At 36.5% G+C, this 18,403-nt stretch overlaps 1 protein-coding gene across 4 annotated transcripts in view; it reads left to right on the top strand.

Annotated features, from left to right (window-relative positions):
* The window catches only part of DOCK4 (dedicator of cytokinesis 4), a 223,059-nt gene that overhangs the window by 64,414 nt on the left and 140,242 nt on the right, over nt 1–18,403 (top strand). For 3 of the 4 annotated variants that reach the window (XM_063155267.1, XM_063155265.1, XM_063155264.1), the window contains exons 2-4: nt 13,589–13,681; nt 16,152–16,235; nt 17,266–17,306. In XM_063155267.1, the coding sequence (XP_063011337.1) occupies nt 13,589–13,681; nt 16,152–16,235; nt 17,266–17,306 (218 nt within the window). The remainder of the gene's footprint in view (nt 1–13,588; nt 13,682–16,151; nt 16,236–17,265; nt 17,307–18,403) is intronic. The other variant, XM_063155266.1, reaches the window with a different exon arrangement.

Below are 18,403 nucleotides of genomic sequence, written 5' to 3'. Positions count from 1 at the left end.
ACTTAAAATTGGAGAAGTTTATTATCAAGTGTTGATCTTTCCTTGGACCAAAGAAAACTGTTTTGAGCTTCTGATATCCTAAATTTAGTCCAAGTTAACTTGTTGGACATAGGGAGGAGACAAATATCACCTAGTTACTAAGTGTTACTAAGTGTTAAGCATATTAAGTGCTGAAAATAATAATCAGAGAATGTAATGAAGCCAGACACTTCGCAGACGTTTTTCATTCTTGGTTAATTTTTTCTTTGTTTTACCAAAAAATATAATTTTCGGGATGTGCTGAATGTTAAGATAAATTTGGTTGCACAATGTTTATTTACAATTGTTACTCTAAAAAAAATAACTGTTGTTTTCCTCTTTACTTTTCACAAGAACATAATGTAATTGAAGTTTGTTCTGACATACTTCTGTGCAAAAGTAAGGTTAAATTCTCCTAAGTTGTGAGAGTATAATTTTGTGGGGGGCAAAAAAAGGTTTTTATAATTATGTGTGTATTTTTAACTAGGATTTCAATATCATGTGGCTGGTCTTTTTAATACCTTTTAGTCACAACATTTAAGATAAAACTGACCAGATGTAAACCAGTAATTAAGGAAAAATAATTACTGAAGGAATTCTAGATCTATTAGACATGGTTTAAAAGCACATGATTTGTCATTAGTACATGTTTTTCATGGTGTGTTCATAAATATTTTTCTGTTTTCAGAGACAATGAATCCTTTTGTATTTGAGGCTTTGTCAAAATCAAGGGGGGGAGGGGGAAGAAATATCAACTTTGCAAAGAAGGTGATTTGCATGCTATTACCCCTTATTCTTTGCTTTTTGTCAGTTTTTAAGCTTGCTGTGACCTACTTTATAGTCTTATGATGAGATTAGGAATTTCAGTAAATTCCCTGTTGCAGGATACAGAGTTTCAGCACTTGTGTTTATGTTACCACTTTGTTTTACTGGGAATAATGCACAGTTTCTCATCACAAGCCTCTGATGAATTCCTTGATACCTTTCCCTTGACTTTATTTTGATTTTCCATGATTTTTTGGTTCTCCTTAATTTTTTTGATTCTTGGTTTTTCATTTGTTTGTTGTTGTTTGAGGGTTTTTTTATAATTTTTATTGTTCATTATGTAAGAGAATACTGTCTTGTTTTCATGTTTTTAAGTTTCTAACTTATATCAGACAAAATACAGCAGCTAAAGGCTTTGAACTGTCCTCCCAGTGTCAGCCTGATGAATTCCTGGGCAAACTCAACTGGGAAAATTTGTCCTGTGCCAAAATGTTGTAGGTCATTGCCGGAATATTCTTCCTGTCACCACAGCTTTGTCAAAATCTGGTAGTTGTTTTTATTTTTGTCATTTAGGTACTCTGGAAATACAAGAAGAGTAAAACCTACATACATGAACCATAGCCTCTCTGGCATTTGGATTTTTTGTGACTCTATGGCAGAGTGTAGTGTCTTGCAGAGACACCAAAATTACTCTGGAAGAACTTTCTTGATAACAAATTTAAGATTAGATATTTTTGTGTGATAAGTAGGCAGGAGTTAATGAGCCTGCTGAGAAATGGGTGCAGTGTAGCATTTATGGATGCATTGCAGGGTATTTTATGTTTGGACTCAGTCCTAAGGGTCCCTTTCAAGCTAAGTGATTCTATGACTCCGAGAGTGGCTATTTTGCCACTGGTGCTGCTATTTCAAGCTACTTCAGTAGGAATCAGAATACATGATTCTACATGGGTCATGTCTTGTAGTTTATGAAAAATTCATAGCTTTGAAAAGCATAAATTATTAGTTCCTTTTCATTATCAATTCTATAGTTATCAATTATCTATAATTCTATAGTTATCAATTCTATAAAATTAAGTATGAAGTGCTAAATTGCAAAAGATACACTTCCAAAGGTAGAAAGCAGGGTTTTAATAAGGGAGGAGACAAAAGTGGAGAGTTTTTTTCTCATTAAGTACTACCCTGAATTAATGAGGAGTAAGATAAAATACGTCTATGTGAACTGTTCCAGTTTTTGCTCTGCCATACTTTGGTTAGCTTTTCTATTGCTAAAACCAGAGACCTTGTCTTTTTTAATAATTTTGGAACAAATCAGATATATTTTAAGCATTACTGAAGGAGAAAAACCTACCCCAAACCAGAAAACTCAGAACACCCTTGATCTGTCACCCAATTCCACTTCCTAGTCCTAGCTAGACAAGTTTTAAATAGGGCTAACTTTGATGAAACTGGGTCAAGCCTGAATATTTAATGTAAATCCCTAGTCCTGGATGGAGCACATTCAAAACCCGAACAGTTTGGACAAAGCGAGTTGGAAGGTTAAATGGTTGAGATGGTCTTTGGCAGGTACTTGCCCTACATTACAATAATTCCATTGATCAATTTAGTATTTGTAGTGGTGACCAGTCTTCACAATTAAGGTCACTTCCTTTCTGTGTCCCAGGTACTACTTTGTTGATTTTACAAAGCCACAAATGAAAGATGTCTTCAATTTAATTTAATTCTAATTTGTCAATCACAACCTGATCACTCTATGTGCCAGTGTTGGTGTTTTTTTCAGTCCTTAAAATGACTAAGGGAGGGTAAGGAATTGAAAGAGTAAAATAGAAATTGTGGAGGGACAGAATGTAAGAAAATAAAGATAGTGCAGAAGGTAGTCTCACACCTGAGGAGTTGCAGCTGTACCAATCACCAAAGATTAGGAACAGGCCTGCCCTTAACGGGGCACAGCTGTGTCCAATGAGAAGATGAGTGCTGCAAAAGAGTGGGGTAGCTGGGTGAGGAGAGAGTTGGAGTTGGTTGGTTGTGCTGTGAAGAGAGCTGGAGTTTTGTTGGTTGCTTTGTGACGGAGTGAATGCTGTGAGGAGATGCCCATGAGAAATCACCCAGAAGGTATGGGACCTTTGCAATAAGATGACAACAAGAAATGATAGCGTTAAGATGAAAATAAACTTTCAGAAAAGGTGAAACATTGGTAGGGATATTTCCAAATAAAATTCATAGTGTGTCTTCTCACTTCTAATCCAGCTGAAATGTAAAGGCTGCAAATTCCTCAAGATGTACTTGAGCAAGAATGTTCTGTTTTGGCTCACTTGACATCTCCTGTCCTTTTGGGATACTGAAAATACTAAAAAAATCTAATTTCAATGCATTTTAGAAAACAAGTATGAAAAGTCATAACAATTCAGTGATTTTGATCATATTTAATTTTATTTCTGTGACACCTCTGTGGTTTAAATGCCAGCCATCAAGAATTAGGTGGGATTATATTGGTCACATAATGGTATCTCTTTCTGGTACAAGAAGTAACCAAATCACCAATGACTCTAATTATCACAGCCATTAACATTACTGCTGGCTGGAAATAATGAATTTCAGTCTGAGCCCAGCAGTGATTGTTGGCTGACCTTTCAAGCAATCCTACTGAAGTGGAAGAGGGGTTCGTTTTAATTTGGATGGTAATTTTAGAGTTAATAAATAGCATATTTTTAATAAGTGAGTTGGAATTGTCTAAGGAAGTTAAAAGCAAGCTGCAAGCCTTGGTGTGCCTCTTACTTTCCTTTTCCACCTCAAGTTTAACTGTGTAGGGTGCTGCAAATCCCCTCCTGCTCTTTTTTACTCCTGCTTTCTTTCTGCAAGGAAAAATGACATTTTTCTTTCATTTGGTCCTTTCAGTTTGCTGTTAGGAAAAGTAAGCCCATTGCAGGCTAGGTCTGTTTTTTATTATTTACACACCTGTAATTGTTTTAATTACTGAGTGGAATTAGGATATGGATCAAATCCAACTGCTGAATCAAGTCCAAACAGTGTTTGTTCATGTATAGTGCTCCAGGGGTTCAATATTTCATAGAATCACAGGATGTTAAGGATTGGAATGGACCTTAAAAATCAGAACCCGCAGATGAATGTCCTTGGGTCCCACGAACTTGTGCATAGTCTAGATGACTCTATCTGTCTGTCTGTCTGTCTATCTATCTATCTCGACTAAAATTCAGAGTTCTTGGGCAAAAGATTTTTTGAGAGAGGAGAAGAGAATAATGCAGAAATACCAAATCATGCAGTTTTTCTAAAGTCGCTATGACTAAGGCAAGTTACTGTTTTTAAGTGTGTTTGTGCTTAACCATATTCAGTTTCTCCATTTGATTTCCTTCTCAGCAAATAAATTTTTTTCAGTGCCTTTGAAAGTCTTTTCTTTAAAAAGAATTCTCTGTATAGTAGAAATGCCACATAATGTTCATCTTATCAGTCCTAAGGACTTGTTTAATTTCCTTTCAAAACCAACCTTACAGTAAACTGTTTGCCTAATTTACTAATGTTCAACACCTGTGTTTTGCTACTGAAGCTGAAGTTGAGATCAGAAACTGCTTGGTGGAGTACAGACACTGAAAAACTATCAAGCTGAACCAAGACACTAATATCTGCATGGGTTTCATATTCTTGTTTCAGAAGGTCTTTTCAAGCATGGGAGAAAAACACAATTTTGTCTTTCCCTTGCTTTAGCTCCTGGATAAATTCCATGTGCTCTGTTATTCTATTTGGAGGCTATTAATTGTAGGGAAAATCCTACAGTATTTATGAAAATGAATGATTTTAAATCAGTGTATTAATTCTGTCAGGTGTGTGTGATGTGATGGCTCTCTGAGGCCAAGTGCAACCCTGGAGCTGCAGTTTGTTTCTGTCCCTCCTAGGGAGCTCTGCATTCCTTGCTGAAGGTCTTGCCTTGACTTTTCATGTCCCTTCATTCCCTGCCTTGTCCATGCCACATCCAGGGAAGTTTGGCAGTGGCTTTTTCTTTAACTCTGTGAGTTTTGTAGCTTGATTCAGTGCAAAACAAGCACGTGGCGTCTGGCTTAATGGTGTGGACAGTGGCCAAGTGGATAGATTGCAAATCTCCTTAATTTGTGTTAGCTTATTTCAGTGTTGTTCCTAACCTGCTGGCAGACACTGCGTTGACACAAAAATCTTTTTACCTGGATTTGCCAATTTTTCTTAGGTACAAAAGGGAGGTTTTGTGTTTAAGTTTCAGGAAAGAGTCCTGTATGTACTTTCAACTGGAGAAAGGTTGAAAAATGCATTAATACTTAAATACAATAAGTCCCTGTGTCTGATTTGCCTGGAACTGCCCAATTGCTTGTCAAAACCATGATTAGTTTCCCTCAGGAAGTATTTTATGGTTCCAGATGATAGTGTGTGTCTCACAATACTAATTTCTTAGAACAACATCATTGTTTTTCATGTTTTTCTGCACTTGTGGTATCTAAATGCATCCCTGGGCTTCTGTGGCAAATCTAGAGGAAAATTAGAACTGTTACAATCACAGGGATTTTTAGTGACTTTTCCAAGGTGTTAAAAAACAAAGGAATTATATTGTCTCTTGAAATACTCTTACAGAAGAAAAAAAAAGATAAAAGTTCAGATGAATCAATGAATCATAAGATAAACCTTTAAAAAGGGCTGTTGGCTCATATACTTCCTTCTCCCATAGCGTCAAACAGAATCTCCCCTTTGTCAGCAGCCTTCATTATCTTAGTTGATTGCATATACTTTTCAGATACATTTTTCTTATGTTCTTTTGTGTGTTTATAAGCAGTTGCCAACTGAACCTAAACTCTCTTCACCCTTAATTTTGGAATAGTAGGTACGATTCTTAAACAAGAATGAGCAGAATGTGAAGGTTCTGACTTGCCAGGAAACCCTACGCTTGGAGTTTTGAAAGTGTACTGTGCCACAGAAACACTGTTAAAATACATTCAGGTAGTATTTTTGGAGCTTTGAGTAAGGAAAATAGTGTATGCACTTGTTATATTTCTATTTGGTCACACATTTTAAAATAATTGTAGGATTTCTTTAAATATACCTGAAGTTTTAAATTCACAGAGATTATGGATTAGTGATGAAATCCTGCAGGGCTAAATACGCTGAATTCTGCTGGTTCAGCTGTTGAAATCAGGCTGAAAAGTGCAGTGGTTATTTCCAACCATTAAACCTAATAAACCAGCTTAAAGCCAGAGTGGGATGTTTAAACTTGCATTCAGCTGTCTCTGAGGATTTTCACAGGAGGAAGTAGTTTTGCTTTACTAGTCCTGATAGCTGTGTTCTAGTGTATTTGAAATGCCTCTCAATTACACTGGATTAAGAAAGTTCTGCCTCATTTGAGATAAAAAAGCATATGCCAAGGTACTTGTAAGTGATTTGTAATCATCTTCCTTAGTTGCACTTAATTCCACACCTTGTAAAATTTTCTTTTCTTTAAGGAGATTTTCTGATATTTTTATCATCAGAGAATTGGCTGATCTGTGGGACAGGCTAGAGAAGCTCACAATTCCAGTTTATTTTTTGTGTTAGCTAAATTGCACAATTTGCATATTGAATAAGTTGGTAAGGTTTTTCTTTGCTTTCTGAAAAATACAATATCGCAATAATTTTTAATTTTTAATTTAATTTTTAAAGTGCAGCAAAAAATTCTATTTAATAAGTGTTCTTTGTAAGTAGTAATGTGGTTAAGGCTCATAGCTTAGAAAAGCAGGACAATTTATTTAGTTATAAAATGCCATAGAGAACATGGCATGAAGGCTAAAGACAAAGTAAACAGAAGTCTTATTGTTAGAAAGAAAGTACTTGAAATGCATTTATAATTATATGGTTGAATATCAGAGAAATGCAGCTTAGCAGAAGGCTAAAATTCATCTGAAATACAATACCAGACAAGCTGAAAAACAATGCCATTGAAAATTGCAGGCTGTGTTGATTTTTTTGTATGTTTTGTGTGTATATGAGTTTTCTAGTGTGTTTGGTTTTGGTTTTATTTAATTGTCTTCCACTGATGGCAGGTCAAATATAGAATTAAACCCTGCTCTTCCAAAAAAAATACAAGACCACATACAATACATGGAAAGTGTTTCATCTCAATTGACAGACCTGACTTGGTGGAGGAGGAAGGGTGTCCTGTCTCTTGTATTAGTGAAGAAAATTTATGCTCTGCTTTTCTTGGCATTCCTGGAATGCTATTTATTAATTGAATGGGAGCAAACAGTGCAATTTTAAGAGGAAGCCAGTCTCATTTACCAAAGTCTTTGATAGCAAGCACGTGGAGTTTGAGCTACTGCACTGTTGTCTACCCATGTTCCTCTTGAGTGCCTCTCAGCTGGTGAAGAGGAATTCTTGCACAGTGGTTGTCCTTTTTTTTCCAGTCCATAAGACTACAGCCCTTCTGAGCCTGAGTTTGCATTGTGTTACCCAAAGTTTATTCAGGGCTCTGAAATTATGTCCCCCGAGTTCAGAGAAGCACGTTGTGTTATAATGTTTTTGGGGAGGAAAGAGGAGAACAGAGAAATGTGTGGTTATTAGACTTTGGACCATACCAACTGCTCTGTCATTATTATTCAGCATTCAATTGTAAGCACATACTCTTGTATTCGAAGCCTTCTTTGAAATAATTGTTATCCTATTATTCTGGAAAATTTAATTGTTTCCTGGAAGATAACACCTGTGTTTATAATCATGTGAGGCTTTTAATTTTCTGTTTCAGTTTCTGCTGGCTTTGTAGGGATATGACATGTAGCCAGCAAACCCTCTGGCAGATGCAAAATTACACCATAGATCTGTATTTTAAACATTGTACAACTTTGTGTCTCGAGTTTTTGGAGGTTTTGGTGGGCTTTAATGAGGAACAAAATGTACTGAGGAGTTGCTGTGAGCTCTGGCATTTGCAGCTTGGTTGGCTGTGGTAGGCCTCAGATGATGCACGTGTGCTGTGGATACCTCACAGAATCATTTCAGTTGGAAAAGATCTGAGATTATCAAGTCCAACCTTTGTTCAATCACTCTCCTCTCAACTAGATCAGAGCAGTAAGTGCCATGTCCTGTAGTCTCTTGAATACCTCTAGGTATGGTGACTCTACCATCTCCCTGGGCAGTCTTTTTCAGTGTTTAACAGCCCTTTCTGTGAAGACATTCCTCTTGAATTCTAGCCTGAACCTCCCCTGATGCAGCTTGTGGCTATGTTCTCTCATCATCCCTTCTTTATCCTACCTGACACTTACATGAAGTTAGAAAACCCCTTGCTGGTTTATTTGATTTTGCTCAGAAACTGTTTCCCCAGAGGCTATAAATGAAGCATAAATACTTTTCCAAGTAAATAGTTGTAATTCTTTTCCTTGGTCATGATATTAAAAATTAAGGCAATTCCTTGAGAAAGTTTAAAAATTATTAGAACTTTGGAAGTACTTAGTCTTAATAAAAGACATTGTTATTTTTAGCTAAAAGAGGTTGTTCTTACAGATAATGTCATTTGAACATAGCCTACTTTTTTCACCTACTCCTTTCTACTAGCTGGATTTTTAAGTTGTTGCTATTTCCAAGTAATAAAAGAAAATTCGCATTTAATCCTTTTTATCTTAATGCGTCCCTAGCTCTACAGTAAAGAATTAAAGTGAAAGCAGCTGGTTGAACTGGCTGCAGACTAGTTCCTTTATCAGAATTTGATTAAATGCATGAAGACTACACCTGTTTGTATGGAGTCCACCTTGCCTTCTTCCATGTCTCTGGTGGGTTTTACATTGACATTCCTTCTCTGTAAAGGACATTCCTGACCAAGTTCATGAGAAGAGTTGGGCCATTTATTCATAAACTCTTAAGTTGTACTAGATTTTCTCGACTTATAAAGAGTTTTTTGTTTTATTTTTTTTACTTTTAAATTTCTTGTTCCAGAACTAATGGATAACAAGAAAATGCTCTTAGCAGAGACAAGACATAGACATAAAAATATATCAAGCAGGATTTCAAGGAATATAAAGGGCTTAACTAGATGTTTGATAGAAGAAAGAAAGCAATTAATGGCATCTCATACCTGCAAGGACAGGGACACTGGTGGTGCATGCTGAAATATTGCAAAAAATTCTGGTGTTCCAGATGGACAGCTATTCTCAAGAGCAAATAGGTATCACCATCCCTTGTTACTTTTAGTGCTCTGTTTTTATATATAGTCCTAATACCTAAAGCAAAGAGTGAACAAAATAGTTTGCAGGTATTGAGAGAACCAATCAAGCTGTCATCAGAGAGATTATAACGTGCCTGCCTGTAGCTGAGATGCAGGATGAGGAGAGCTTGACACGCATTCAGACATTCACACTAAACTGATTATCTGTGTTAGAATTGTCCTATGGTTTTTGGCAGCACTGTAATCAGGGATTTGAAAGTGATTACCTTGCTGAATTCAAATGTTGAGCCAGGCGCAGGAGGGAATACAATCTGCTGCAGCTTCATGTCCTTTGTGTATTTCACACTTGGTATTTGCCTTATCTGTACAGGTAGTCAGTGATATTAGCAGTAGGAATTCCCAATTTTTGTTTCACAGCCATCTGAAAATTAGTTTTCTATATCTATTCTACTTTATATAGTATTTTCAATATTATATACAGCTTGGACATTGATGCAAAGTTTTTTGATTATTTTTCATGTGCCTAGACATCTTTTCATGAATAGCTGTTCAATAGATATCCATGTTAGGAAAATTCTGTGCAAGCCCTCATCTCTTAAGAAAATTCACATTTAATCCTGACTGCTTCATGTGAGCAGCACTTGAGATATTCAAAAGTCACACTGAGCTGTCATTATCTGAACTATGCATTTGATCCTTTTAATTGTGGTGTACACAAACAAGAGAACTCACATTCTTTTCAGTACAAATTTAAAAATGTTTATCCTCAGTACAAATTTGAAAGTGTTTATCCTCGGGAATCTGCAAGAGATTTAAGGATCACTTCTGTTATTGAAGCTAACATTTGTATATATATTGTGTTTATTGAAAGGAGATTAAATTGATTCCCCACCCCGCTCCCTCTCTCTTTTCTGTCTCTGTCTTCATTAGCTTGTTGCTGGTTTGCAGCAGCCTCCTGGGGTGGCTGTAGGCAGCACAATGCATTATGAACAGATGCCCGAATTAACTCGTGTGTGAGAAGCACGAGCGTGTAGCTGTGCTGTGGTCCTGCTCCATCCCGATCAATTCATGTGGAGGCAAAGCTCAGTGCACGTGATGGCCTTTTACAGTCAGCTCTGCCCATTTGGCATTAGGAAAGCTGCATGCCTCCATGTGTTTCTGCTGCTGGAAATCCTACCTATTTTGAAACCTGGAAAGGTTCTTCAGCTTCTTTTGAGGAGGAAAAGGCTTCATCCTGAAAAAAGTACAGCAAAGAGGGTGCCAAGAGATTTTGTATTCAAACTCTCCCACAAGAACAAGGGCGCAATAAATTGCACTGTGAAATTAAAGGAAGACTTTTTGTTGCATGAGCATGCTTAAGCTGGAAAGCTTACTGTGAGTTTGTGGACACTGATATTATGATGCATGTAAATTCTAGTTAGGAAAATTCATAGAAGAAAAAGACATCCATGGTTGTTAAACACAGAAATACCATGTCTGGCTCAGGAGAACCCCGTGCCACAAAATGCTGACAGTTGTACTGCTGGATTCTTGCATTGCTTGCCTGTGGCCAGCAGCTTCAGGCATGAACTTACAAACAGTATGCTCGGGAGTGTTGTTGACAGATTATTATTCTTTTTGAATAATGGCTGTAGTGAAGATGATGTTGCACTTTCTGCAGCTGCTCACAGTGCCAGATGTCTGTTGTATTTACTATGCATAAGGCCATATCAAAGGATAGTTTTTATATTGCTGCAAAAAGACCACTGAATTTGAACCTTCCTCAAAGGTAACATAAACGTGTCATTACTCATTAAAAAACTAAAAACTTGCATAAAAGCAAGTTCAGTTTTCCGTCATCAAGTCAAAATGCTATATTGACTGTTTTAACCAATATAATGACTTCATAATGTTAGAAACATGCCAATTTTATTTGTTATAGATTTTTTTTTTCAACTGCTGAACAGAAGCAAACTCCCTTGAAACAGTTGTTCCTGAAAGTCTCAATCTCTTAAGAGAATGGCACTTGGAAGTCCAGAATAAAAACTTTAAAAAATGCTTTTGCTACCAAGAGGACCAGATTTCAATTATAGCAGATAATATCTGGAATCAATAATAGCTTCTGGCCATCTGTTAGGAGGAAAAGAACAACAGTGTCTGCCTCATTAGTTCTTATATGCAGATCTCCAGTTATTTCAGGCATAAAAATTTTAAGAATATAACCCCAAGCAAAACTTTGAAGTGGGCCAACCACCCCTGTTGCCAGCTAATCAATGCCTTTTCTATCAGAGCATATTGTTCCCTGTCAAAGCCAGTCCCTCTGACACAGAGTTCCCATTCTCCAAATCTGATCATCTAGTGTGTACTTACCACATTTCTGTGTGCTTTGTGTGCCTCTCTTAATTGGGACATCATGACTTAGGGCATTGAACTAGAGTCTATTTTTTACTCAAGTATTTTGCATGTGGATATGGCCAAGCAATAATTAAAGTAATTTTTGATCTTCTACCTCACATCTTTTCCCCACTCTTCAGTTGAAGGACTGTTTTTTATTTTGTGAAACCCAAATATGCTTTTTTCATACAAGTGCTAATTTTTGAGCATCAAGCAGTTACTGTAGATATCACTTCTTTTCCTCCCCTTTTATATGGGGGTGTATGTCCTGCCACACAGCCCAGAACTGAGTGTAATGTGTCTCCTTTTGTGGTGTTGGCCTTGTGACGAGGTCATTTTGAGCACCATGTCAAGTCTGCACCCTTTGTGGGGAGACATTTTCATCCTGTAAACATGAAGTTAAGCCAGCCTTGGAAACAGCTTGCTCTGGTTGTCTCAAATCCTCTTTATAATGCTAACTTGTAAGGCTTGTATCTACTGATTGCAAGCAGAAAATTATCTTGTTTGAGTTTTTAGAGCAGCAGTGCTATCAGCACTCTACATGAGCAGAAGCTGCACCCAAACCCCCCACTTAGTTTAGGCTTTAGTTAGGACCTTGGGCTTGGACAGATCTTCTCACACACCAGGCACTTCCATACGTAAAACTGTCCAGCAGTGAGCACATCCAACCAGAAATTTTGAATGAGAGCACAAAGATGAATTTTATTTTGAGAAGCTGAACTTCAGAGCTGACCAAAACTGAAGTTGCTTTAATGTTGCATGTCGCTATAGTTCTCACAGTATAGTTCTCACTGTATGATTTCACCTTCTGTATAGATTAGGTTTTTGTATCTTGTGTTGTTGTCTTGTTTTCTTATTCTCTGAGCACCCTTTGCAGCCAAAAAATATTTAATAATGCCAGCTGGCTGCAGTATTTGAACAGAGTTTCTAAAATATTTCTGAGGACATATCCTGCTACAAACTTTTATTGTGGAGTTACAAATTTCTCCTGTGGCCAAGAGGTGATTGAAGAGGACATCAATCACTGTGTGCTTGAAAAGGACGTTTATATGACCTTAAGCTACTACAATGACAAAAATATATCTAGATGTGATTTTGATACATAGCTTCCTGGGGACATGCATGTGACTGTCCATCTGCGAAGACTGCAGGTATTGGTAAATGATCTGTACTCAGAGTAGATTTTTCTTCTCCTGTCCATCTTCCTTCTCAAGGTGTCTGGCATACACTTGCAATGAAGATAGAGAAAGTGATAGTCACAACAGCTATTGTTGTTAGAAGAATTAAATTGGGACATATATGATGCAAATGTGACAGTGAATGCTCTATATAAAAAAGTCTGGTTCTGTGAGTATGATAAATATGTACTGCTCCTAAGTTAGATTGAGCCACACCTTAAGCCATGGTCACTGCAGAGTGATTAATTATATAATTACTGCTACTAGAAGAAAGAATTAAGGAGCATCTGCTTTTGCAGAATGATGTGGTCATTGGAGGAAAAGGTGAGATGTTTGGGACATGAAATTTATACTATGGCTTGCTTAAGAGCTCTATGTCCTTGCTGAACCCTGGGATCTTCTCTGGTGGAACAGCAGCTACCTCCTTCCATGCCTTAATTTTTATCCTGCCTGTATTCTACTTATGTATCTATAGCCCAGAAAAACTAAAAAGACATGAATCATAGAACAGATGAATCTACAGATTCTATACAGTTCTATAGAATCTACAAAATCATAGGAGGAATAGAAGGGACCTTAAAAATCATCTTGTTTCAACTTCCCTGCTGTGGGCAGGGACACTTTCACTAGACCAAGTTGCTTAGAGCTCCATCCAAAATCTTAAGTGTTCACAGGAATCCACATCCACAATCCCTCTGGGCAGCCTGTTTCAGTGCCTCACCATCCTCAGTAAAGAATTTTTTTCTATTGTAAACTAAACTTACCCTCCTTCGGTTTAAAACCATTCCCCATTGTCCTGTGGCTACATGCTCTTGTATCTCATGTGAGATAATCATCTCAAGTATCTTGTTGGTTGCCCTTTAAGACCAAGGCAAAAAAGTTGTTGGGTACTTCATCCCTCATCTGTTGTTGCCAGTTGCTGTAACAGTTGTTTTGTTGGCCACTTTCTGTCTTGGTCCCAGTTCAGTTGCATGATTTGATTTATTACAAAGTTATCTGAGTCAACATTTGTGAGGTAAATGTATCTGTGGGTTCCTGTGCTTTTCATTAAATCCTCTGCTGCTCTGCAATGCTCTTTATTTTGCTTTGATTGACACAGCTGAACACCACAGGCTACCTGTTTTGAGGCTGACCTTACGCCACAAGCATCCAGGGAGTGTTTTTCAAGTGTATCAGGTGAATGTGCTTAGAGGTAAAGATGGTGCCCTCATTTCTTTGTCTTTTTCTGGTACTCTGCAGGCCATCTTTCTAGGAGATATTTCAGGGTATAATTTTGTTCTATACGTGCTCTAAAATGATTTCTAGCTATTTTCTACACTGTGTCAGATTTCAATCTCGTTTTATCCTAAAAGTTAAAAAAAAAAAACCTAAAAAAGAGAAGAGAAAAAGATCTTTAACATCTCTAGTAACTAAGTAATAAAAACTGAATATCACAGAAAAGTCAAATCATAACAATGTGACAGGATATATTGTCTCATAAGGACAAAATTACTGTCCCTTTTTTATTTCATGGAGTTTAAAAATAAGACATCTCATAACTGTAATAACAAATGAGGGTTTGTTTTGTTTTGCATACTTCTTCAGTTAATTCCTTAATTTTATTTTGGTTGCTGTGCATGCTATTTTGGCAGGCTTCATATTTAAATTTTGAGTCTTTCAAACTAGAAAGGTGACCAGAGTGACTTCTGTCATTCCAGTGCCACACTAGAATATAGATGCACTTTCCATTGATATTCAGGGAGTTTGCTTCTTATTTTTATTTCTACATAGGTAATAAACTGTTTTAATTTTCAGCTCTTTGTAAAATAATTAATTAAAGAATTCTTGTTGTTGTTTTGGCTTTTTTTAGCTCTTAGACAAATTTTCTCACGGTACTAATGCTGTCTTGTTACTGAGCTGCTGCAAATGATCATGGTGCACTTGATCATGGTGTGGAATCAAAGCAGCTTTTTATTTGTTGTTGCAAATCTCACAGTATTCAGTTCAGTGTAAAAAGCTTGAAGAGTGGGGATAGCCCCAAGACAAATAGAGGTTGATTCAATACACATTCTTGAGGAGGATCAATACTATAAATACTTGTCTCATGTTTTGTCCAACTTTTAGCGGCTGTCCAGGGATATAATCTCACAGGTTTTTTTTAGGGATAAAGACTGTGGGTTAATCACAGTGATGATTTTCTCATGAGTGAAATGATGAGGGAATACAATGAGTTTTGAAGTCTTAATTCTGGAGAAGGATTTGGCAAAAAAGTACTTTTTGTGCATTTTTAAATGTGCTGTCGTATAGCATAAACCATATCCTGTAGGTTTACTCTTAAATCCCAAACTTTCTTCTGAAGATTCACAAATAAATTTTCGGTTTCTGTGGTTGCTGCCAGCTAACCTCTCCTGCTGCTTTTGATGAACAATGTGGCAGGCACAGATGGTGGATGACAGGTTATGTTGTGTTTGAGTGTTGTGTCTGCTTGTGGCAGGGGACACCTCCAACAGAAGGCAAGAGCGTATATATGTCCTTGCATGTATGCAATTCCTTTTGGCTTTTATTTGTGAAGTTTTCTTGTCATGCCTCTCACTTAGTGGGGTTTCCTTTTTTTGCTATTATATTTGAGGTTTCCTGTCTGGATGGGTAGATATTTGGCAGCAGTAAGACTGCTGTTAGGCTGCAAAGTCTTTTTGTGCATCATGCCCTGGAGGATAGGCTGTTTCCCTCTTCCACTTCAAAATTCAGCTCTGAAAGAGGATTACAATATAAAGAACCAAAAGCACTATTGCTTGGTCTCGTGGCTTGAATTAGGCAATATTTTAATTGAGCATTTCAAGTACAGAAAGAACAGGATTGAATAGCTGAATTGCTATCTAACATGGTAGTGGATTTTTAGCACTTTTAGGAGTGAGCTCTTTGAGTGGCTTTTGGGTATTCTGTTTTAATTCAGAGTGAAATAATAGCTGACTTATTGTTTTAGAACTAACAATGTAAGACCTAATATTTGGCCATTGTAAATATTTGGGACCCTCACTGCTCTGGTGGATGTTTTGTTTTATCTCCAGCTCCATTTCTGTAGCTCTTGTCCCAGCCTGAGCTCATGACCTCCCTTCAATGGCTTTGGTGAAGCTGCAGGGGAAGCTTAGTGTGCCCTGGATGTATTGGAGTGAGCAACATGCTTTAGTGGCCTCCACCCCCTAACCATTTCCTCACATTTGGGATTTTATGGAGTGCTGGGTCTATAGCATCCATTAAGCAAATGTGAAATAAGGTTTTCTTTTCATGTTGTGTGAGTGGTATGGATGGCAACAAAAATATTGGCACTTTCAGCTCACAAAATTCTGAGGTCTGATGCGTGTTAGTGTAAGCATTTGGAATAAAACACTTTCTGTCCTTCGGGGTACTTATACTAGCTAATAGTGTTCTCCAGTACAAGCTTTTCATTCATGTATCATAAGGCTGTGTTTAGGTTTATTTCTGAGTCCTGTGTTTTGAATTTTCTGCTCATAAACTTGGCTTAATTATTCTTTTTTTTTTTTACTTTTTTCACACTTTATTAAATTTGAGTAAGCCTGTTTGTTCTAACATGTAACTTCTCATGATAATATACTATTTTGTTAACAATAGGAATCATTTATATTTTAATGTTGTGAATAATTGAGGCATATTTTATTTTTCAGTAATTGCTGGTTTTCGGGGGACAGTCCCACATGGCCTATCACTGGAGATTGGAGACACCGTTCAAATATTAGAAAAATGCGATGGTGAGTTCACAGGTGATTCCAGTGAGAATTTATTTTTGTGTATTGATGGTTTGAACCCCATTAATATTAATTTATTTTCTTAAAGTAACACATTTTTGAAATAAATAATATAATATATTTTGGCCTCTTAATTTTTTCCACAGTTCCAGTGAGCTCTAATCTCTATAATAATTAATTTGCGGTACATTAATTTTTATTTAATCTCTCTTTAATAAACATTTACAGAGGATAAGAATTGTAACAGAAAGAAAGTCTCTCATGATTCTTTTGCTTTCTTGGTATTTGTGAGGGAAACCTGGCTGCCATCAAGACATTTTCAAATTCATTCAAAGTCACAACTTAAAATCTTAAACCAGTGTAAGCATTGTCCTCTGCTTTGCGTTAGAGACATTAGAGAATGCAAATATAATTTTAACAAATGTCTGTTACTAGGGTTAGAGAAAGAAAGTTGCATTTTCTTTTTATAATCTGCCTCCCTAACATCTAAAAATCAACACATTGATTTTTTTTTTATCATTTGGGATCATATAGGGTTTGGGGGTTTTTTTGTTGGTGACTTTTTTTTTTTTTTGTAATATCGTAGCAGGATTATATATGGTTAACCTTGTAAGAAATGTTCTTTTAGAAGGCATAGGATCTATTCTGTTGAATCAGGTATATTATGAGTTTTATATAGCATTCTAGTTGATAGATGTAGAACCTCAAGTCCAGAAATGATTTGTAAGTGTTTTGAGTTAGTAAGAAACTATTTCTGTTTTGACTGCTGTGGTGTCCAAGGCAGAATTTACCGAGGTTACATTGTTAGAAACATTTAGGGTTTAGAGTAATTCCTGAAATTGTGTGAATGAAGTCATCCAAATATGAACTAGTTTAAATGAAATACCTTTCACTGTATGGAAAATCTTTTAAATTAATATAGTCTGACAGCACTGTGAAATTGTCATATCTGTCCAAAATGGAAAGATGAAATCTGTATTACATATGTAAATGATTTGCACTCTTTAAAAACCAAAATGTGCTTTCTTCACAGGGTGGTACAGAGGATTTGCCTTAAAAAACCCCAATCTTAAGGTAAAGGTCAATTGCAGTTTTGCATTCTTGGGCAAAAATATATATTTACTTTTTAAAAGTTGATAATCTGCTTGTAAGTGTATGATATTTACTCTTAAAAGAAAACCATAGCTTAATGTTAAGTATATTATTGGTACTACTTTAATTAGATTTGGACATGGATTTCCCTTTTGAAATGCTTCTATGTATTTGGATAATACACTTCACAAATCCAGGGCTGTGGTGAATTTTCTTTCATTTCCAAACTTTAGGTTTTCCACTCAGAGGAAGCTGAGTTGAAGGGAAAAGACTATTGAGAATAAAAAAATGTAAAAACTGTTGGAAAAGTTGGTTAAACTGTGCCTGTTTTTCTTGAAGCTACGAATGAATTTAGAGCAGCCAGTGGGGACAGCCAGTTTATAGGAGCCCCATGCCGGGTATCAATTGAATAAAACATATGTGCTGCCATGTAAAATAGATGCTTCGTTTTGGTTTTCTTTGATGTGTAGTCTTTGGTTTCCATAGCAGCATAGTATTCTAAACCAGACTTCACTGATTTATTTCTTCTGCATTCAGACATGAAAAGTTATGGAAATTTATATTTCAGTGTCTGTTCATGTTGTGTGTTTAAGCTTTAGTTGTCTTTTTTGTCTTTCTATTTTCTTAACCTCTCTTGTTGTCTTGCCTCTGGGATTGCACTGATATTTTTTTCATGGGAAAGATCCTAAATTACCTGTTCATGCTTTAACCTGCATTATAAGCTGTGCTCTTCTTTTTTCTGTCCTCATTTCCAAGATGATTCAGCTGCAAAAAAGGCACATACACAATAATTTTGAAAAGTTTCTAGGGCCTTATATCCAATTATTGGCCTTTTGTGCCAAGGCCTGTGGTCTCTAATCACATAAATTTCCTTTCTTTATACAGAAGGTCGATTCAAACAATAAATTTAGCCACAGAGTCTAATTTGATGTTTACTACTTTGACCTCATTGATGTATTTTACAGTTTGATTTATAAGACATGAGCAGTTGTGGTTTGTTATTGCATCTTCTGTGTCTTTTGTTGCAATTCTCACCACATGCTTGCTGTCAGTCTTGCTTTGTGGTCTGTCAAATGTGT

Source organism: Melospiza melodia, chromosome 4, assembly GCF_035770615.1.
Source record: "Melospiza melodia melodia isolate bMelMel2 chromosome 4, bMelMel2.pri, whole genome shotgun sequence".
Lineage (NCBI taxonomy): Eukaryota > Metazoa > Chordata > Aves > Passeriformes > Passerellidae > Melospiza > Melospiza melodia.
Note: the sequence above shows the minus strand (reverse complement) of the source record. Positions and strands in the feature narration are given on the sequence as shown.